Source organism: Geotrypetes seraphini, chromosome 1, assembly GCF_902459505.1.
Source record: "Geotrypetes seraphini chromosome 1, aGeoSer1.1, whole genome shotgun sequence".
In the NCBI taxonomy this organism is placed as follows: Eukaryota; Metazoa; Chordata; class Amphibia; order Gymnophiona; family Dermophiidae; genus Geotrypetes; species Geotrypetes seraphini.
Genome location: NC_047084.1, coordinates 10,238,991 through 10,262,395, shown reverse-complemented (window position 1 = coordinate 10,262,395; position 23,405 = coordinate 10,238,991). Strand labels below are relative to the sequence as shown.

At 43.3% G+C, this 23,405-nt stretch overlaps 1 protein-coding gene across 1 annotated transcript in view; it reads left to right on the top strand.

Annotated features, from left to right (window-relative positions):
- The window catches only part of ADGRV1 (adhesion G protein-coupled receptor V1), a 786,618-nt gene that overhangs the window by 43,465 nt on the left and 719,748 nt on the right, over nt 1–23,405 (top strand). The window contains exons 9-11 of the mRNA XM_033919809.1: nt 5,630–5,959; nt 7,832–8,008; nt 9,400–9,623. Coding sequence (XP_033775700.1) covers nt 5,630–5,959; nt 7,832–8,008; nt 9,400–9,623 — 731 coding nt within the window. The remainder of the gene's footprint in view (nt 1–5,629; nt 5,960–7,831; nt 8,009–9,399; nt 9,624–23,405) is intronic.

Below are 23,405 nucleotides of genomic sequence, written 5' to 3'. Positions count from 1 at the left end.
AATTACAGTAGTACTCAGTTAATACTACCAGTTACTATCCTAATAACTGCCTTCACTGTCTAGAAAGTACAGTGATACCTCGGTTTACGAGTGCACCGGTTTGCGAGTGTTTTGCAAGACGAGCAAAACATTCGCAAAATCGGCACCTCGGAAACCGAGCGTGCCTCGATTTGCGAGCAGCGCCCCCCACGATCCGGCACCCTCCCCCCGCGATCCGGCACCCCCCCCCACCGCGATTGGGCACCCCTCGCCGGTTCTTACTGTCATCTGGGCCTGGGCACCGGCACTGGCATGTCCTGTGCGTTGGTGCCAGTGCCCGAAGATCGGCCTCCTCTTCTTGTTGGGCCTTGAGCAAAATGTAATCTTCCATTGCATAGACTTGTTTCCATCACTACTGATGGAACAAGAACAATTAAGGGTTTCATAGCCCTCTGTAGACAGCATGATGACTTCCCAGATTTCCTTTCTTACCACTGCATCATTCACCAGCAAGTTTTGGCAAGCAAGAGACTCAATACAAAGACTGTCATGGACATCACTTTCAAAATTGTAAATTCAGTTCGTGGAAGATCACTTCAAAGATGGCTTTTCAATCTTATTCTTGATGAAGGGGCAGCGGAAATCATTTTGCACACAGATGTAAGGTGGCTATGTAGGCACAGATTTCTGCAAAGATTTTGTGATTTGTTGAATGAAATAAGAAGTCTTTTGAAGGCGAGGGGAGATGACCAAGCAGAGTTGGAAGATGAGGAGTGGTTATGTGATCTGGCATTTCTCGCTGACTTTACAGGTGAACTAAGTGATATGAACCTTGAACTACAAGGTAAAAACAAATGCATTGGAAAGATGATGAGTACAGTTTCATTCTACAAGAACAAATTTGAACTAATGATGACTGACCTTGCAAACAACACATTTGATCATTTTCCTAATACGCAGGACAATCTGAGACAATTTTGTTTTTCAGAACAAGAAGTATGTGACAGAAATCTGTTCTGTTATCCAGGAATTCGAAAATAGATTCTTTGACTTCCAAAAAATTGGAACGGTTGTGGAGTATTTGTCATACCCATTCAAAGTAGATGTGGACATTAAAGAAACTGCAGCTGCTATCAGTAAAAATTACTCACTGAGCAAGTCATCTCTTGAAAATGAAATATAAACCCTTAAAAATGACATTTTTCTCAAGACCTAAAGGATCATTTTGGAAGCTAGTGCCTAGAGACAAATTTCCTAACTTGAGAAGATGCAGTGAAGCTGTACATTCCTGTTTCGGTTCAATTTATTTGTGTGAATCTGTCTTTTCCCATGTAAAAATGACACACAACGTTCCAACATGACAGATGAACATCTCCAGGATTCCCTGAGATTGGCCCTCACGCAATATTCACCCAACTTCAAAAAGCTGGTGGATGAAATGCAGGCTCAGACGTCTCACTAATGAGCAAGAGCGAAATATTAGATTGTGCAAGACCAGCCTAGATCAATACTCAACCTAAATTTAGCACAAATTACTCAATAAAAGTTAAAAAAAGTTATTACTCAATAAAACTTTATGAAAAAATGTACTTTCAATTTTCCCTTCACAGTTCTTACTGGATCTTCGTCTCATTGTTTTGTTTTTGCTTAATTTGCATAACAGCTGATCACATCCAAGTAAATGTCAGAAGGTTTATTAAAAATGGGGGGGAGGGGGGAAATCCTCCAACTTTATTGGGTTAAAATTTAATTTGAAACTGATTTGAGACTTAATTTCTATGGTGGTAGATCACCGGCACTTTTGGTTGGAAAAAGTAGATCACGACCTGTTCGAAGCTGGACATGCCTGCTGTAGCAGAAGAGAACTGGTACTTGCCTGATTTCTCTCTTTTCTAATTTTAACTGATTCAGCCAGTTATATGGAAAATAGAAGTCTCGCACTGGACAGAGGTGACTTCTGGTGTATTGCTGGGCTCTTCTTTTTCACCAGTTCAGTTTTAACATCATTTACAACCCATGTGCTCTTTGCTCTCATAACAGTGTCTCTGTGCTGGTACAACTGGTAATTCTTTGGTCTGGTACTTCTGATGAATGGAGGCGTGGCCTAGTGATTAGGGCTGCAGCCTCAGCACCATGAGGTTGCAAGTTCAAGCCCAGCGCTGCTCCTTGTGACCCTGGGCAATTCATTTAGCACTCCATTGCCCCAGATCCATTAGTCAGATTGTGAGCCCAGCAGGACAGAGAGGGAGAAATACTTGAGTACCTGAATGTAAACCACTTAGGCTATAAGCAGTGTATAAATATTAAAAAAAAAAAATAAGTGTGTGGTGCAGTATTAGAGCTACAGCCTTGGCACTCTGAGGTTGTGAGTTCAAGTCCCACACTGCTCCTTGTGACCATGGGCAAGTCACGTAATCCCTATTGCTCCAGGGACATTAGCTAGAGTGGAAGCCTGCTGGGACAGTTAGGGAAAAATTCTTGAGTACCTGAATAATTTGTAATCCACATAGAATTGTAGGATATGTGGAATATAAATTATTATTAGTATTATTTTTAAATTTCTTTATTCATTTTAAAGCCACTTAAATATACATAAAAGCACTTAAATACAATTACCATTATAATCTATGACAAAAAGATTATCACCCCCCCATAAATATATCTAAGAACTACACTCAAATTGAGAACTGAAAAATACATTCCAACCTGCCCTCCCACCCACCCACCCTGGATGTGTATGACCAAAGGGCATAATCAGCAATCACTCTGCAAAATTTTGTCAATGGCTCCCAAATCTTCAGAAACTTCTTATAACATCCCTGATATATGGCCATTTTTTAAAAATATTGGTTAATCTTTGTGGGTGACTGTTAAGGAACAATAGATTGCCATTGAATCTGGCCCAAACTAAATTGTTGGGTGTTTCTAGGACAACAACCCATATTGAGCACTTTCAGGATGTGATGTTAGATAAATAGGCTATTCGGAAATAATTTTGGATCTTGGGTATCCTATTAGTTACTACTTTGTCTGTGAAAGGCCAACGAACTGTGATTGCCTGTTCAACTTACCGTATTTCCACGTAGATAACGCGCACCCGTGTAAAACGCGCACACGGGTATAGCGCGCGGAAAACACAAATCTATGTACAGAAATTTTTATATACCGCGCACACCCGTATACCGCGCATGCTGCCCGACTCTCCCGTCGCCGCCCGACTCTCCTTTCGCCCGCCCCGACTCTCCCCTGGCCACCCCGACTCTCCTTTCGCCCACCCCGACTCTCCTCTCCCCCTTGAAGTCCTGTCCCCACCCTGAAAATCTGATCCCCCCCCCGATGTCCGATTCACCCCAACGCAGGACCGCTCACACCCCCACCCCGAAGGACCGCTCGCACGCACTCCCGTCCTCTTGCCCCAGCCAACCGCGGCACCCCCGACACGATCGGGGCAAGAGGGAGCTCAAGCCCTCTTGCCCCCCCCGACACGATCGTGGCAAAAGGGAGCCCAAGCCCTCTTGCCCCGCCGACTCCCCAACTCCCCGACAATATCGGGCCAGGAGGGAGCCCAAACCCTCCTGCCCTCGACGCAAACCCCCTTCCCCCCAATGACCGCCCCCCCCCCAAGAACCTCCGACCGCCCCCTCAGCCGACCCGCGACCCCCCTGGCCAACCCCCACGACACCCTCACCCGCCTTTCCCGTACCTTTGTGTAGTTGGCCGGACAGACGGGAGCCAAACCCGCCTGTCCGGCAGGCAGCCAACAACGGAATGAGGCCGGATTGGCCCATCCGTCCCAAAGCTCCGCCTACTGGTGGGGCCTAAGGCGCCTGGGCCAATCAGAATAGGCCCGGGAGCCTTAGGTCCCTCCTGGGGGCGGGGCCTGAGGCACATGGGCCCAACCCGACCATGTGCCCAAGGCCCCGCCCCCAGGAGGGACCTAAGGCTCCCAGGCCTATTCTGATTGGCTCAGGCGCCTTAGGCCCCACCAGTAGGCGGAGCTTTGGGACGGATGGGCCAATCCGGCCTCATTCCGTCGTTGGCTGCCTGCCGGACAGGCGGGTTTGGCTCCCGTCTGTCTGGCCAACTACATAAAGGTAAGGGGAAGGGGGGTGGGGGCGTTGTGGGGGTCGGCCAGGGGGGTCGCGAGTCGGCTGGGGGGCGGTCGGAGGTTCTTGGGGGAGGGCGGTTGTTGGGGGGAGGGGGGTATGCGTCGAGGGCAGGAGGGCCTGGGATCCCCCCTGCCCGTAATGTAGTGCGGGGTGGGGGTAGGGGGTCGCCGTGGCCAGGAGGGTTTGGGCTCCCTCCTGGCCCGATATTGTCGGGGAGTTGGGGAGTCGGCGGGGCAAGAGGGCTTGGGCTCCCTTTTGCCCTGATCGTGTCGGGGGAGGCAAGAGGGCTTGAGCTTCCTCTTGCCCCGATCGTGTCGGGGGTGCCGCGGTTGGCTGGGGCAAGAGGGCTTGAGCTCCCTCTTGCCCCGATCGTGTTGGGGGTGCCGCGGTTGGCTGGGGCAAGAGGACGGGAGTGCGTGCGAGCGGTCCTTCAGGGTGGGGGTGCGGGTGCGGGTGGGAGTGCGTGCGAGCGATCCTTCAGGGTGGGGGTGCGGGTGCGGGTGGGAGTGCGTGCGAGCGATCCTTCAGGGTGGGGATGTGGGTGCGGGTGGGAGCGCGTGCGAGCGGTCCTTCGGGGTGGGGGTGCGGGTGCGTGCGAGCGGTCCTTCGGGGTGGGGGTGCGAGCGGTCCTGCGGGGGGGTGAATCGGACGTCGGGGGGGAACTATGTAAAAAAAATTTTGTACAACGCGCTCACGCGTATACCGCGCAAGGTTATGCACGGTTTGTAAAAACACGTATAACGCGCGCGTTATATGCGTGAAAATATGGTACTTTAAATTAAGGTTCTTATATAAAGTGCATTACTCTTTATCTACAGATAACAGAAGAATAGCAAATCCAGCAGTTGGTTTTATGCAGCCTTGATCATTATAATGCTGTTTAAGTGGGTCTGCCTAAGATTATGCTGCAGGTTTTTGTAGATATTACAAGATTCTGCAGCTCACCCAGATATAGGTTATCAATATCACAAGTACTGTATATTCTCCCGCACCGTAAGCTTTGTATTGATTACCCCTGGAAAGTAGAGGAAAGTTTAAGATGTTATTGCTAATGTTTAAAGTGATGCATAGGGAAACTTATTTATATTGGTGAAAGATTTTATTCCCAAATGACCACTATGTTAGTAGAATAGAAATTCTGTATTGGTACCTTGCCAATCTGAAATGAAATTGGTGATCCAGGCCTGGGTGTTCTCTGTATTTTGTCCTCTTTTGTGGAATTTCTCTACTTTGATCCTCAGAGAAAAAAGGGATATGATAGCTTTTCTTAATAAAAGTGAAGGCTATACCTTTTTTGCTAGTTGTATGAGAAGGTATTTATCTGATTTAGTTTTAAATTGTTTTGGTAATTGGTGGTAGAGAATGTCTTTTCAACTGATATGGTAGGATTTTCTTCTATTTCCTTGTCATATTTGTACTTGGTTATATGGTTTATTTTATGCTTTCTCTGTACACTGCTGAGGATGGGATTTTCGCTCCAAATTTTGGACTCAAAATTTTTGGAATTACCTAGGCGTAATATAATATTTCTTATTTTGCAGCTTCTCTTCTACATCCAGGATAGTGATGATGTTTATGGTCTAATAATGTTTCATCCTAGTAAAGAGCAGAGGATTGAAAGTAACCCAGGAGAACGCTTCCTGTCCCTGACTTTTTTAAGGGAAGGAGGAAAAAAAGGAGACGTTCAATTGATTTATAGTGCATTTTATATTCCTGCTGGAACCATAGATCCTTTGAGAGCAAAAGATGGCGTCCTTAACGCTTCTAGAAAAAACAGCATTGTCTTCCAAGATGGGAATACGCAAGTTACAGTCAAGCTACCAATAAGAACTGATGCATTTCTTCAAAATGGAGCCCATTTCTTAATACAGGTACTTTTGAAAAAATGAGAAACTTTGATTTCTCTTTTAAGATCTCTGTTGCTTCCTTAGCAATCTTTTGCACACCTAGGCAAGATAGGCGCCAGAAATGTACGCCAGGTTTTTCCAGGTCAACATTTCCAGAGCCTATCTATGCCATGAATCACGCCTATGTAAGTGCTTTCCGGCACCTAAAACCACTTCTGGCGATAGCCACGCCTACGTAGGCGTGATTCAGGCACCTTTTATGTAGGCAGCGGTAGGTGCTTGAGCTTCGAGGTTTTTTGCCATTTCTAATGGCGTTTGTCAATTAAATTAGGCGCTGATAGGGCTACCTAAGTTTCAGTGCCAGTTATAGAATTTCCCCATTTGTGTGTATTTAAAAAGTTTTAACATGTAACATGTGTGGGAAATGAAGTGAAAACCACCCATAAATGAACTAAAAAACTTTTAGCCACGCACATCCCTAGTACTCCTAGTGTTTGTCTGTAGTCCAAGTGGTTCATTACCCAGTCCGTGGGGCACTCCTAGTCAGTTACGTTTTCAGGATATTTACAATGACTGTGTTTGAGCGAGATATACAAACATTACCTCCAATATGTGCAATTCTATTTTAAGTATATGTATTGTGGACAATTTAAAAAGCAGATTGGCTGGTGTATCTTGAGAACTGGGCTGGGATTGATTTCTATAGTCCATCTCCATCTCTTTTTTTTTTTTTTCAATTTGAATATGTACTTCAGTATATACTTGATATGTTGGTGCCTTCACTTCCTCAGCTTTCCTTTTACCTCATCATTTTACCATTGCAATTTCTACTTTTGCAAATGTATTTTAAAAAGAGGGCTTTTTGGAGGGGATTACTACTTCATGCACAAATTGATTGTATAGGTGTTATTTCTTAAATATATGATCTGTATTATCCCTGCTTACCCCCTTGGGTATGTCTGCATCCACCTGTTGCTAGAAGATCAGAAGTTAAAACAAATGGTAAACACAAGAAAAAGGTATTGAAATGCATGGAATGAAATTTTGCATTGCTATCTTTTTAAAATTATGAACACCTACTTTAAAAACCAATAGGAGGAAATATTTTTTTCACTCAGAGAATAGCTAAGCGCTGGAATGCATTGCCAGAGGTTGTGGTAAGAGCGGATCACTTAGCTGGTTTTAAGAAAGGTTTGGACAAGTTCCTGGAGGAAAAGTCCATAGTCTGTTATTGAGAAAGACATGGGGGAAGCCACTGCTTGCCCTGGATCGGTAACATGGAATATTGCTACTCCTTGGGTTTTGGCCAAGTACTAGTGGATTGGCCACTGTGAGAATGGGCTACTGGGCTTGATGGACATTGGTCTGACCCAGTAAGGCTATTCCTATGTTCTTATTTCTGCCAGATGCAGTATATTCCAGAATTCTACAATATTCTAGTTTTCCTGTGACTTAAAGGTAGCAAATATACCCATAGCAGTGCCTACAGATGGCTGATGCTGCAACATGATTAAATTCAAAATTTTAAAATAAATGGAGTGAATTTAAAATACAACAATTATTATTTTCTTTTAATTAAAAATAATTTACTTTTAGATGTTTGTAGCTGGAACTAGAGGTGGACTGATAGTGATGTGGACCTTTGGGCACTAAGGATCATGGTCCCCTAACCACCTATCAAAAGTGATTAAATTAGATGGAATCTAGGGAAGAATGGGACCTCTACTGTTGTGAGTCCTTGGGTGCTGCCCTTTTGTCCCAATGGTCAATCAGCCCTGTCTTGAACAAATGTTTTGGATCCATCTTGAATCTGTTTCCTACAAAAAAAAATAATAAGGTTTTCTCATTTTTTTGATGTTCCACTCCTGCTTTACCACATTGTTTTACTTATTTTAGCTAGAAGCTGCTGAACTGGTGAGCATCATTCCTTTAGTCCCATCTATAAGTCCCAGACTGGCTGATATCCAAAACATTTCCCTCAACGTCACTCCTGAGATTGCTAATGGAGAGATTGGCTTTACTAGCAATCTGTCAATCATCATTCATGAACCAGAAAATTCCTCTGCTAATATGGTATGTATAGGTGGATATTTAATTTTGTATGCATTTTGAGCATAATACATAATCATTAATTTTGTCTGAGTTATATTTTCTAATAAATAACTGCACAACAACAAAGAAAAGACAAGGGGGATGTCTAAATCAACCAAAACAAGTCTTTATTAAAAATAAACAGTTACTCATGTAAAAAAGTCCCAGTTTCAGCTTTTGGAAAACACCTTCTTCAGGGGACACTATTGGAGAATGGTGACATATAAAGAGAACACATTAAGACCATAATAACAAAACTGCATATTGAGTGACATGAAAATACCAGTGCATTTTTTGCTTTTCTATTTGTGTTCTTTATGTGCTCCTTTATTGGGTCTTTGTTTATGATTACATCCTCCACTGGGTATTTTCATGTCATTCAATTTGCAATTTTGTTTTTATGGTATTAATATGCTCTCTTTATATGTCTCCTTAAATCACTATGATGGTTATGTGGAAACATTTTCAATGAGTTCCACCTTTAAATTTAAAGATGATGTGAATCCCTTGGGAGAGAAAAGATTTTAAGTGCTCTTGGTTGCCTGTTTTTAGAACTGGTCTTAGCAAGACAACCACTTGCGCGCTATCACAAGTCAAAACCCCCGTGCTAATTTTTAAATATTGTATGTGATTATATATTAACATAAATGGTAAACCGCCCTTAAGTGAGAACTGTACTTAACTACATGCTTGAAAACAGGGTTGTAGGGCAATTAGTTCTTTATATGTGAGTTTGGAGCAAAGAGCAGTCCCTACCTGCTCTCTCCCCTGGTTCCACTGTTTTACTTTAATGTCCATAAATTAAGGGCTCCTTTTACTAAGGTGCAATAGCGGTTTTAGCACGCGCGTTAGACCCTAATGCCAGCATTGAGCTGGCGTTTAGTTATAGCCGCGTAGCGCGGTTTTAGTATGCGCTAAAATTCTGCATGCGCTAAAAACGCTATTGCAACTTAGTAAAAGGAGCCCTAAATCATGGATAAAAATAGAGCACTTTGTATGATCAATGATCAAAAATACAACAGATAAAAATATTAATTGGGCAGACCTGACATATGGTTAGATCATTTTTTTTCAAGTAAGGAAACAGGCTATAATTCCAGAGGAAGGAAACAGCATGCATCTGTTTACATAAGTAAAGGGTCTAGTACAGGGGTGGGCAACGAAGGGCCAGAATCCAGTCGGGTTTTTAGGATTTCCCCAATGAATATGCACGAGATCCATTTGCATACAATAGATCTCATGCATATTCATTGAGGAAATCCTAAAAACCCGACTGGATTCCGGCCCTCCGTTGCCCACCCCTGGTCTAGTATTTCAAAATTCATTTGTGCCTTATATATTGTGTGTCTTAGAATGTTTTTCTTTTACTGTAGATATCCATCGAGCTACACCGGGATGGCACTGATGGAGTGGCTACTGTTTTCTGGAATCTAAAACCTTCAGGCCTTAATCCAAATGCCCTAACATTTGAGGATTTAAGTCCATTTAATGGTTCTGTCACCTTTTTACCAGGACAAAGTGACACAGAAATAAACATAACTATCAAAGCAGATGATATTCCAGAAGTAAATGAAACTGCTATAGTATACTTGGACAGGTAGGCTTTATTTTGCACATGCACCATGTGTTGTATGTTTATTTATTTATTTTTCATAAAATACACCCATGTTCAAGGCATCTAACGGGATGGAGCAGTTATCCTCATTAGTTTAATGCCTTCTCCCAGAATTTCCTTGCTGGTAGGTTTAGCTTCTTTGGAGATAGCCAGATAAAACCATTATTTTCAGTACTTAATTCAGGTTTAATGTTTTTGTTTAGAGTACTCCGTTAACATAACTGCAGCTATAAGTCACTTCTTATTTAGTTTTGTTAATAATGCTGAGAGGAGAACCAGTCAGTCAGGAGATAATGGCTTATACTGTAAATTCATTCATGGTATCCAGCTGGCATGAGTAAAATACAGTACTGGCCTAAGAGAAAATTCATTGGTTAATGCATTTATTTTTAGTGTAAAATTTAAGCTAAGCCTAAAAGTGAAACTTCCTTGGAAGGACACCATGGGTTGGTTGCAGTATTAAAGTTTAAGAGTAGAAATTTAGTGTGTTTCTAAAAGCAAATAGATAGGTTTTAAGAATACATCTTATAAGATAAACTTACCCCCCACCCCACCCACCCTTTTATGAAGATGCATTAGACTTTTTTAGCGCTGGATGTGGAATTCTATGAGTGTCTGAGCTAATACCGCCGTGGCTGGTGCTAAAAAAGCTTAATACAGCTTCGTAAAAGGGAGGGGGGGAGGGAATTAATTTTGGAATGGCTTGTGGTTTAAGACTTAAAAAAAAAAATGTTTGTGTAAAGCTGAGCTGTTGTAGCTCACAACCACAAAATACAGGCTTGTGTACTGAAAGATCGGTGTTTGAGGCAAGGGCATTGACTTGCTTCCGTGCTAACTGCTGTAAATGTTCAAAAGGAATTAAAAGACGAAGGGGTCCTTTTACTACCCTGTGATAAAATGTGGCCTTAGCGCGCACTTACATGGGTCTTTCTCATGCACTAAGGCTATTTTTACTATCAATTGAAAATGGCCAATTTTCCTATTTTTTTGAATTAATGGTCATGTGTTAATTTTGCCACTAGCATGGGGCCATTATAAAAATTAGTAAGTGAACACTTACCAACACCTATTTTGTAGGCAGTAAGGACATGTGTGTTAATTAGTACATGGTAATCCCAACTTTCCACCCCAGACATGCTTCCTCCCAGAAAAATTTATATTTTAGTGTGTGGTTTGCACGTGCAGAGCCAAATCTTAACACAGGACATAAAAGCATAGTAATTGTCATACTGGGATAACCAAAGGGCAACAGTGTTTGTATACTATTCAGATATTCAGACCCTTTCTTTATAGTCTTTTGAACCTTTAACTCTAGGTTCAAACCCAGCATTTGAGCCCCTGTCAGTTCTGACTGTAGGCTCCTCCCACGCTTCTTAGCCTAGTCACTAGGGCCCAGATTCTCAAAACTTTAACGCCGTGGCTAAACTGTTTTCCGACTGTTTAGCCTGCATTCATTTTATTTATTTATTTTATCTAAAATATTTCTAATCCGCCTTTGTCCAAGGCGGCTCACAGTATCACATACTACTATTTATTATTTCTATAGCGCTGAAAGGCGTATGCAGCGCTATACATTTTAACATACAATAGACAGTCCCTGCTCAGAAGTGCTTATAATCTAATTTAGACGGGACATTTCAGGGTTGGGGAGATTATAGTGGGTATAAGTATCTGACAGCAGTGAGTGGGGCTTAAGAGTTGAAAGCAGTTTCAAAAATTGGCCTTTAGCTTGGATTTGAACATCTACTACCATTACTTCACAATAAAGCAAAACAGATTATCAAAATGGCTTATCTCTGTTTTTAGCGAGGTTTATAGCAGTCCCTGACACTGACAATGCAAATGGACTCTTCAACATTAAAATGGGCACTCCGGTGGATTCTTTAAAATTGCCGCGCCATTCTCCAAGAGTAGCATCGGCTTTTGGTGGCAAAAATCACGACTGGTCCAGGGGTGACGGTACAGTGACAGTACTGTTTACAACCCTGGCATGGCAGTGTTGGAGACTGCTAGAAAAGCCATTTTGAGAAGCGATCCCTCCCCCCCCCCAGCAGCAGGAGAGATGCCCATTTTCTTCCACTGCCACACAACACCCCCCCTGCAATGGGAGAGATGCCCACTCTCTCCCGCTGCATCATAACACCCCCCCTGCCTCTGACCCCTCTCCCTTTAATTAGATGGCTGACCGGAGGGACGCCTACTCCCTTCAGCCAGCTGGCCCACTTGTTCCAAAATGGGCCTCCCCCTCCCCGGTGCCCGTTTTTTAACATGCACTGAGGTTTTTAAAAAATCTAGGCCTAGGTGGTCATGCTGTGTACCTAGATCCCTCCTTCTTTTTCCAATCCACCCTTCTCCAGTCCCTAAGTTCTCACTTATTCCATGGAAGCTTTTAGGGGTAGGTGTGTGCTGTCCTTCCTGGCTGGTGGGCTTGTCCCTGTGGCAGCCTCCTGGTGGTTATTCCTTAGCTCTGTGGGCTCCGGCCTTCCCAATATCATTCCACTTCTGCTGCTAGTTTCCAGGGAGCCTTTTCCCTTGTTGTACTGCTGGTGCTGATTTCACCCCAGCAGCCTGGGTGCCTACGTTGGGCTACTAGTGCCGATCTTCACTCCGGTAGCCTTCCCCTCCTTCAAGAGGAGCCTCTGGGGTAGCTCCCTGCTGGGGTCCCAGTTACCAGGACTCAGCAACCACCAGTAAAAGGGCTCTCTCAAGAGGGCTGCCTCTGCTCTTTTCAGCCTTCAGGCACTGATAATTACTCCACAGGCCCTTTTCTTCTGCCCTGAGCTGCTTCCAGAGGCCACTTGTCTTGAGCCCAGGTCCCAGGGGCTGCTGGTCTTCTGCCTTGAACTCTCTGCTCCCAAGGACTGCCGATTTGTTTTTTCAAGAGTGGTCCTAGTGCCACACCTCTGCTGGTACACAGCATACCAGCTCTAAATAGAGCTCTGTGTCAGTCATTTACAGAGTTTCCCATCTAGGGAGCTACCTTCCCAAAGAGTATAATGCACAGATATAACTCTATGCAGTGCAAACTCATAGATTCTAGGCTCTATCACCGCCACCATTTCTTCCCTCTTTTGAACTCATAGGGAGTGGATATCCACTTCTGTTATTCTGATTCAGCGCTGCTCAGTTCACATCCCCACATTCATATGAGCCCACAAGCTTTATTCCCGTTCATTAGATAACCTCTTAAAATGCATAACATTTCATCCAAATGTTTGAGTGTTCATCCCTCAGTGCATGATTTGCATATGGAGTTAACCCTCTGCACAATCAGCCATGTAACTTTCATAAATTGGATACAGTTCTCCTGCATTCAGATAAGTAGCAGGGAGAAACCCCTTTTCTATTGCTGGTTTCAAACCCACTGTTCACAAACACCTCTTTCCAAGCTCTGTCAGCAACCCACTCCCAATGGGGGGTGGGGTGGGTGGGGGGGAGATTTTCATACTATACAGCTTATGTATCATATAGCTGAGGGGCCAAATGCAGATGTTAGTTGGGTACAGGATGGGTAGTACAGCGTCCGTTGGGATAAACAGATGGGATGCTAAACTCAAGGCAAGTTGTTTATACAGTTAAATAAGATACTATATAAGGAACTGATTTAGTTACACTGAATGTAGCAAGCTAGTCCAGGTGCAGAATGTGTGTGTAGTCAACCACCCTATGTACTAAAGGCTTGGGTAAAGACCCAGACTTTCACCTGCTTCCAGAAGTACAGGTAGTCTGGAGTTAGACATAGTCCCTGTAGAAGTAAATTCCAGAGTGTGGGGGCTACTCCTGAGAAAGCTTGCTGGTGGGTATCATATCGTACAATGTTGTTTGATGTGTAAAGAGTTAGCTTATTCTTTATGTATTCTGACCCATTTTGTCTGAGGACCTTGAAAATCAAACAGAGTTTTAAATTTAGATCTGTATGGTAATGCTAACCAGTGAAGTTTTTGCAGGAAGGTTGTAATGTGGTTACGCCGCTTGCAGCCTTCTGTCAATCGTGCTGAAGCATTCTGAATTAATTTTAGTTGATGCAAACTCTTTTGGGTTAGACCAGTAAGCAGGGCATTACAGTAATCTAGTCATGATGTTATCATGGCATGGACCACTGTGGTAAGACTGATGTAGGCGACTAACTTTAAGCAGACTTTATAGAATTTCCCAGTTAGTTAACAGCTGTTTTCATTGTTAAATATGTTGAGTATTGGCAGTTCTATTCCTCCAACTTGTGATGCCAGAGCAGAAGAGTGTGTCTGTGGCAACTAGGCTGAAATGGAGTTTGTTTTGCAGTATAGAAAAAGCAGTACTTTTTGGTTTTTGAAGTGCATGATTAGTTCATTCAGTTAAGTCTTTGTGTTGTGAAATGGTGCCTAGCTCAAGAAAAATTATTATACTTCATTTATCAAATGATGTGGATGGAGTCTGTTCAGAGGGCAGCTACTAAAATGGTAAGTGATCTTCATCATAAAGCATATAGAAACCGACTCATAGACATTGTTCCCTGCGTGGAAGTCCTCCAACTATAGTCCTGCCAGTAAAAGGCATTGTTTCACTATCACATTTTCATTAATGTGAGGCAAACTATGCAGGACTCCAGGGAACCTGCCTGTTTCCAGGCATTGCCCCCCACTGATAGCAATGCAGTTGGAGGACTTCCGCCCAGGTTAGAGGGAACAATGTAGGATTTTTGTAGGATATGTAGGATTACCAGATGTCTTTTTGAGGACTTTGTCAGGATTTCAGGCGGATTTTCAATTTTACAACTCTTGTCCGGGAAAACCCGACATCTAATAACTGTAGCTTGCGCACCTATCTAGAATCCTCTGCCACCCCCTCCCCCCGCGCACCTATCTGGAGTCCTCTTCCCTCTCCCTCTCTCCATGCAGCTATACACAGTCCTCCCCCTTCCCTCCCCCCCTCCCCCCCATCCCCCGCTGCAGGATCCTGTGCTTGCTCACCTGATGCTGCTGTAACTCTTTGGGCCATCAGCGTGAGTGAACTAAGCATGTTGCTGCGACCCGGAAGCTTTCACTCTGCTACTTTTTCGGGTCGCCGAAGGCAGCGTGTTTAGTTGACTCACGCTGACTATGACCCGAAGCACCAGATCCCAGGGGCAGGTCTCTTTCAACCGAAAGGAAGCTCTGGAAGGAGAGGGCATAAGTTGATGTTAAAAAGAAATAAACTCAGTACTTAATATAGAGAAATATTTCTTTATGGAAAGAGTGTTGAATGCATGAATATGCTCCTAGTGAAGGCAGTAAAGACAAGGACTGCATCTGAATTTAAGAAGGTGTGGGACAGGCATGTGGAATCTCTTAAGAGGAGATCCATCAAGCCCCTGATCCATCAAGCCCAGTAGCCCGTTCTCACGGTGGCCAATCCAGATCACTAGTACCCGGCCAAAACCCAAGGTGTAGCAATATTCCATGCTACTAATACAGGGCAAGCAGTGACTTCCCCAATGTCTTTCTCAATAACAGACTTTGGACTTTTTCTCCAGGAACTTGTCAAAACCTTTCTTAAAATCAGCTACGCTATCCACTCTTACCACATCCTCTGGCAATGCGTTCTAGAGCTTAGCTATTCTCTGAGTAAAAAAAAAAATTCCTCCTATTGGTTTTAAAAGTATTTCCCTGTAACTTCATCAAATGTCCCCTAGTCTTTGTAATTTTTGACAGAGCAAAAACATCAATCCACTTGTACCCGTTCTACTCCACTCAGGATTTTGTAGACTTCAATCATATCTCCCCTCAGCTGCCTCTTTTCCAAGCTGAAGAGCCCTAACCATTTTTGTCTTTCCTCATACGAGAGGAGTTCCATCCCCTTTACCATCTTGGTCGCTCTTCTTTGAACCTTTTCTAGTGCCACCATATTTTTCTTGAGATAAGGAGACCAGAATTGAATGCAATACTCCAAATGAGGTCACACCGTGGAGCGATACAGGGGCATTATGACATTCTTAGTCTTGTTAACCATCACTTTTTAAATAATTCCCAGCATCCTGTTTGCTTTTTTGGCCGCCACCACACATCGTATTATCTATAATGACACCCAGATACCTTTCTTGGGTGCTAACCCCCAAGGTGGACCCTAACATCCAGTAACTGTGATTCAGGTTATTCTTCCCACTTTGCATTTGTCCACATTAAATTTCATCTGCCACTTGGACGCCCAGTCTTCCAATTTCCTAAGGTCCGCCTGCAATTTTTCACAATCTGCATGCGTTTTAACAACTTTGAACAGTTTAGTGTCATGTGCAAATTTAATCACCTCACTCGTTGTTCCAATTTCCAGATCATTTATAAATAAGTTAAATAGCACCGGTCCCAGTACCTGTGGCACTCCACTGTTTACTATCCTCCATGAGAAAAATGACCATTTAACCCTACCCTCTATTTTCTATCCAATAACCAATTCCTGGGCACTGGACAGGCCTGTATCTGCCATCTGTTTCTACTGTATGTTTTTCAATATTGAGCAGGTCAGTGAAAATGTGTTAGTGTTTTGAACCTTGGTCTACCTCATCTTAAGTTAAGGGCAATCTGTTGACAGCCTTAGATGTCGTAGTATAGTAGTATCAATCCCAAATTAAGTGGTTGTGGAACAATTTAATTGGTGGGGGCAATCAAATATCCTGCAATCAAATCCCAACACCTTTCACTTTCTCATAGTTGCTATAAAGAATACTCTTGTCAGTATTTCATTACTACTCAGTTGTGACTCTTTTCTTTTCACACAGCATGTGGCTGGCTCACTCTCGTCATTGGGTGAACATAGAGCCTATTCTTAAAAATCCCTTCACTAAAATGCCTTTAAATGTATTCATAAACAAGTTAAAGCCCCACTTATCTTCATTACTGCAGTTCTAGACCAGTTTTTTGAAACATGCACAGAGCTGAGAATTCAGATTTTAGTCCAGTTAAGGGACCAAAGCAATTACAAATGGAGTTCAATAAAGTGTTTTCTAGACCAGTTTCTCGCAAACTTTCTGGTCGGCGGCACACTAAATCCAGTGCCTCGGCTGTAAGGCACGCAGAAATGTGCGGAGGCCCATCTGGCCGTGACCTGCTTTGGTGGAGGGATCCGGGACTTGCTTGGAGAGGAGGAGAGACACTGGCCAGGAGGAGAGTCATCTGCACTGGCTGGCTTCCTACAGGATATGCCTCTCACTGCAAGAGGCAATTCCTGTAGGTAGTCGGCCAGCGTGGAGGACTTTCCTCCTCGCCAGTGTGTCGCAGCACACTTGAAATCTCAGGAGGCACACTGGTGTCCCATAGCACACAGTTTACGATACACTGATCTAGACTATTGCTGTTTATGAGCAGGCACAGAGCCTGGCAGTGATCTTGTTCCTGGAGGAGGCCTCTTTTGAATGGGACATGATAAGCTGATTGGTCATGGAGCCATCTCTCTTACGTGGGACCTGGGGAACCTCTTACTAACATTTCTCAGTGGCACAATATCCAGAAAATAGGAATCATTATAGCAAATATTAGGAGAGAAGAAAGGGCCTTCTTTTATTTGTCTCCTGTTTGCATTGTCGAGATCCTTACAAACAGCAGGTTCATTCCCTGCGTCTTTCTCTCTTTGTTGACAGGGTAGAGACAGAAAGGTTTGTAATATACTATGGGTAAGTGCAACAAGCCGTGTCTTTTATATTTCATGAATCAAAATGTTGTTGTGAAAGAGACTGGCCAATGCTATGTTCTGCTTTCTTTTATATTTCCTGCAGAATGTCTCTTCTCACCAGTGCATGCCCTTGCGTTGTTTCGCTGTGTGGTGTTTTCTACTTTTAAAGTGTGCTGTTTTGAAGATTGTACAGTATATGAGTTGAATCTTTTGTAATAATTTACAGATTGGACCGGTGTTGACATATGCCCCCCCCTCCCCTGAATTTTATAAAAAGTGCTAAAAATTGCACATATAAATTTGAATGCATGCCCAATTTGTGTACACAATTTAATTGAATAAAAAGATAATTAGTGCTGATAATTGGGATATTAACAAGCAATTATTGGTGCTAATTGGATTTAATTAAAATATAAGGACTAAGGCCCAGATTCACTAACCTGCCCTATTGGGCCCGATCAGGGCCGGATTTAGATGAAAAGAGGCCCTAGGCTATTCCACTTTCACCTCCCATTTTTAAGTTTGTAAATTACATGAGAGATAATAAAATATATCATTACTGTGATATATATCAATATGTTAAATGAAACATGTTGTTATTGGTACTAACCTTTATAAAAAATGTGACACGGATAATAAATAAAAAAAAGTCAAGAACACTTATTTGGACATTTATTCTCAGCACCATATATAGTACTTGTAACAATAACTAATCAAACATAACACACAACATTTACAAAGAAACAAAATTCAAAAAATGAATCTTTGAGCACGAAAATAAAATACGCAATAAAAATTATCATATTTTCTATCAAATTGAATTAAATATATTCAATACATTGAAGATTAAACCAAATTCAATTCAGATAAATTTATTTCATAATAATTCACATTTAAAGTTTAAGTATGAATTATTATGAATTTTAAGTCTTAAACTAAACCAAAAATGGTACTTTATTCAAACAAAATCCAGATCACAAAAAAGAAAATATCAAATTGTATATCATATTAAATTTTAAGTTAATAGTTATTTTATTTAAGAACTGATTCAATCCAAGTATATATTTAAAACGAAATAGTAGATTAGAAGAATTTCTATCTAAACTTTTTCACACAGAATTCTTCTATAAGTTCATCAAAATCTATTTTTCTGAAGGTCTCATTTTCGATGCACAAAATACTCAATGAAGACAACCTCGTCTGGGTCATTGTGCTTCTTAATTGATTTTTGATATTTTTAAGTCTTGAAAATGACCTTTCTCCAGTACAATTAGTATTAAACTGAGAAACAGCCGTAAGATTGATTTCACATTGGGGAAGGCCACTTGAATATTTTCTTTGAATATTATTTGATACAAGTCTGTATGCGACAATGTGGAATTTTTTGAAGGTTTATGTGTTTGTCTCATCTTTTCTAATAACATTAACATGTGTTTCATATTATCGAAGTAACACGAATATAACCGAACGTCGGGATGTCAATAGGTCTGTTCGTTTGTCTGTTCCAATCTACACCAATCTGCACTTTATTTATGCAAGAACAAACCAGAGCTTAGTAGCATAAGGCACGTCAATATTTGCCATAGCAATCAGTGAACGTATGAACTATACTTTGGTGCAATTTAGTATATACAAACGAACAGACCCAATGAGCCGAACGCGTTGATCTTAACCAATACATTTTTATGTTTGTTTATTAGTCATATGCGTAGAATTTCTCCTTATTTTCGGTTCAGTGTTTTAGTGTTCACTGTTTTTAGAATAGTGTAATTTTAATTTTGCTAACAATTTGAATGTAGACCCCTCTTGATCTTGAGGCCCTAGGCTGAAGCCTAGTTAGCCTATAGGAAAATACGGCCCTGGGCCCGATCCGGGCAGGTCCGGCAAGTTCTGCAAAGTTAAATATGCAGATGGGGGCAATCGGTGGAACACTCCCATCTGCCTGCCCGGATCCCTGGTGTGCGATCCCCGCGCTTGTGCAGAACATCTAATTTCCTTGCAGATGGTCTGCGCATGCGTTTTGTGTCCATTTTTTTTTTTCGGACTCCCCGTTGGCGACTCTCCCCCCACCAAGTCGGTCACCGGACCGCATGGACCTGCTGCTCCACGCTCCCCATGCTCTCGCAAGCTATTTTAAAATTTTTTAAATTGAGCCTGTGGTTTTAACCCGCTTAAAGCCCTTGGGTTAAAATCATGGGCTCTATGTGCTGGGCAGAGCAGGATGATATTCGGGAGACACGGGGCAGAGCAGGGTGGCATTCAGTCATTTTTTAATGAAAAATAATGCATTTTCACCCTTTAATTTTGCAGCCAGAGGCGAGAGACCTCCCCCCCCCCCCCAAACCAAAGCAGGGCGGCATTCGGTGTAAGCAGGCAGGAGAGATTGCAGAGCAGGGTCGGAAAGATTTTTTCGACTGGTCCCCAGCAGTCTCTTCTTCAGTTGATCGGCCAGCCCAGTCGGATGTGAAATTTTGTGTTGTGAATTGCCTCCCTGCCTACTTTGCATGCGTTTCACCTCATTTGCATGCACGGATTGGAGGATGGTCGGCAGAGAGGTAAGTGAATCGGGCCGTAGGGAAATTTGGTCGCTAAGGGGTCGCAAACTGATCAGTACACAATCGGTTTGCTTTGTGAATCTAGCCCTAGATTTACAAAGCAATCTGATCGTATACCGTTCGGTTTGCGACCTCTTTATGACCAAATTTCCCTCCACCCTGATTCACTTACCTCTCTTGCGATCCGCTTTCAATCCATGCATACAAATGAGGGGAAACGCATGCAAAGTAGGCAGGGCTACGATTCACTAACCCAAACCCTGCAATACCGACTAGGCTGGCCGATAACAAACAAGCGACTGCTGAGGACCAGTTGCTCAAGCCCTTTCCGACTGCCCTGCTCTCTGCCCTGTCAGCCCCGAACTCTCTTGCCTGCCCTGATTGCCTGCATCCCTGGAGCTACCTGCCCCGATTCTCCCACCCTTCCCCATGGTGACCACCGAGGAGCTGGGGGAGATGGACGGCTGCGTCTTGAAGAGGCTGCTGAGCCCGGAGGGTGGCAAGGGTGGGCTGCCCGGGCCTTGTACTGGGAGGTGCCTCTTGCTGGACTGTAGACCCTGTGATGGGGGGGCCATGGGCTCGGTGAGCATGGAGCAGATCCTGGTGGTGCGCGCGCTGCGCCAGGACAGCTGTGTCTTGGCCGTGGCAGCTCCTCGTACTGTAGTTCTATCTCATACGCTTCCATTTCTTTAGAATCAGGTGAAAAAAAGGAAAAAAAAAATCTCTGCCGGCACGGAGGTTCAGTGCATGCGCAGACCATCTACAGATGGTTTGCGCATGCGCTGGGATCGTTATAGAGCGATACGGGAAGGCAGATGGGGGCATTCCTCCAATCGCTCCCATCTGCATATTGTAGTTTTCAGAATTCATCGGACCTGCCCGGATCGGGCCCAATTGGGCAGGTTCATGAATCTAGCCCTATGTGTGCAAATCCCGAGTCTAAATTTTACATGCGAGTCCAAAAAGGGGGTGCAGAAATACAAGGGTAGTAGGCAGATCGTAGGTGCTCCTGCAAGTTACGTGCATAGTTATAGAATAAGGAAGGATTTGTGTCTAGTTTTGGCATGAGGATTTGCACCAAGTTTCAGTTGGTTTATTTGCTCGCGCTTAAATTTAGGCACAGTTCCTAGTGCTTAACTTTGAGCACCGTTTATAGAGTAGCACTTTTTTTTGGTGCTGACTGTTTTAAACATCATATACAGAATCTAGTTCTTGATGACCATTCAGTTTTGTAATAGATCATTTTTCATATCAGTACCAAATATACATACAGCAAAGTTAGCTGCACAAACTACATAAACTTAGGGAAAAAAGGAACAAACCATAAATTTCTTACAATATGACAAGAAGTATTTGACTTAAACTATAAAGAAGACATCTATGGAATTATTCTCTATAATGCCATGAATGAGCTGATTCTTCCCCGAACTCCCGACATTATGATGGGAGTAGGGTGAAGGGATAGTCTCAAAGCCTTAGGCTGAAAGAGAAGGCAGAGGGTTGATTGGTGCTTAAAGTGAATTCATGCACTAATCAGGAGAAAAGGTGCCCTAGGTTTAGGTGGTAGAATCTATTGCACAGGCTCAGATAGATTTTTGTGGCTCACCTGCCCTCCCAAAAAGAGTGCTGGAAGGTAGTAGGAAAGATATATTTAATGGATATGTTGGGGTTCAACTCATTTATGAGAATTTTTGCTAGGGGTGGTATTTTGGGGTCTTGTCACAGTGCTCTGGTTTCAGCCATTCCCCTTATAGATGGTACCCAAACAAAAGACTTTCCTCAATTGCTGTCTGTATCCTAATCTGAATGTATCTTATGTTTTGAAATACAACTTAAACTATTAATTTAGACTATAACACTTTTTATATAAAACCCTAACAGAGACTCTAAAGCAGTGGTCTCAAACACGCGGCCCATGGGCCGCATGTGGCTCTCCAGGTTTTATTTGCCGCCCGCGGTCCGGAGGCAATCATTCTCTTCATTTTGGAGCAGCAGCCGGCTCGTTCGTTCAAAGCCGCGGGTTGGCGGCTCCTTGCACTATCCACTCCTGCATCGGAAGCCTCTCTGATGTCACAACATCAGAGAGGCTTCAGACGCAGGCACAGATCTCACAAGGAGCCGCCACCCGCGGCTTTGAACGAACGAGCAGGCCAGACACGCTGCTGCTCCAGTGGCGTACAAAGGGGGGGGCAGTCCACTGTTCTCCCTAGAGTGCAGCTCGCGGCTCGTCTAGAGAAGTGGTGCCCAACCTGCTTCCCTTCCCTTCTCACTGCTACCATCGGGGATCAGGCCAGCACCATGTTCTTTGATCTCCCTGCTTCTCTTCCCTGCGGGGCCGACCAACTCTGGCGGCCCAATGTCAATTCTGACATCGAGAGGACGTTCTGGCTAGCCAATCGCTGCCTGGCTGCCCGTAAAGTCCTTTCCGACGTTAGAATTGATGTCGGGCAGCGAGAGTTGGTCGGCCCCGTGCAGAAGAGAAGCAGGGAGATCTCGTCCTGTTCCCGATAGCGGCAGCGTCAGCAGAATATTCCGCGGCGGCGGTGGCATGGGGAAGGGCAGGAAGGAAGGAAGAAAGAAAGACAGGGACAGGGAGCCAGGAAAAAAAGCAAAAAATGGGGCATGGAGGAAGGAAGGAAGAAAGAAAGAAAGAGGGGGGACAGGGAACCAGAAACAAAGCAAAAAATGGGGCATGGAATCAGAGAAAAACAGACATAGAGAAAGAAAGAAAAAGTTGGGGGAGGGAATGAGGTCTGGAGGAAAGGAAGCATACAGGAGACTGAAAGAAGGGAAGAAGTATTGGATGCACAGTCAGAAGAATAAAGTGCAACAAGAGACTGATGAAATTACCAAACAAAGGTAGGAAAATGATTTTATTTTAAATTTAGTGATTGAAATGTGCCAGTTTTGAGAAAGAAAAGATATTTAACTTTAAATGTGAGTGCTGCAGAAAAAAATAGAGTACTTGGAGGGCAGCAGAAAAAATAGTTAATGTCTTATTAAAGAAATGACAATTTTGCATAAGGTAAAACTCTTTATAGTTTATATATCTTTCCTTTTAACTGTTAAAGGAAAGTTTTATAAACTATAAAGAGTTTTACCTCATGCAAAATTGTCATTTCTTTAATAAGACATTAACTATTTTTTCTGCGGCCCTCCAAGTACCTACAAATCCAAAATGTGGCCCTGCAAAGGGTTTGAGTTTGAGACCACTGCTCTAAAGGCTACACTATTGCCTAAACTGACTTTGCTGTAAAAACAGGGTACTGAACTAAAAAAGTAAAAGAGAAGGACAACAAAATAACCTACTGAAGCCTAAGGGCTCCTTTTACTAAGCTGCGCTAGCGGTTTTAGCGCACACTAAAGATTAGCGCGCACTAACCCTGCGCTATGCGCCAAAAACTAACGCTAGCTCGATGGTGGTGTTAGCGTCTAGCGCGTGCTAGGTTAGCGCAGCCCTAAGTTTATCTTTTCCCAAGTTTGAATGCCAGCAAGTAAGATATTCCAGTGAAGTTTTTCTTCCCCTTAGCAGATCCTCACTCAGCACCTCTTCAAGATAAGGAGCAGTTGAGGGGTTCATAGTCAAAAG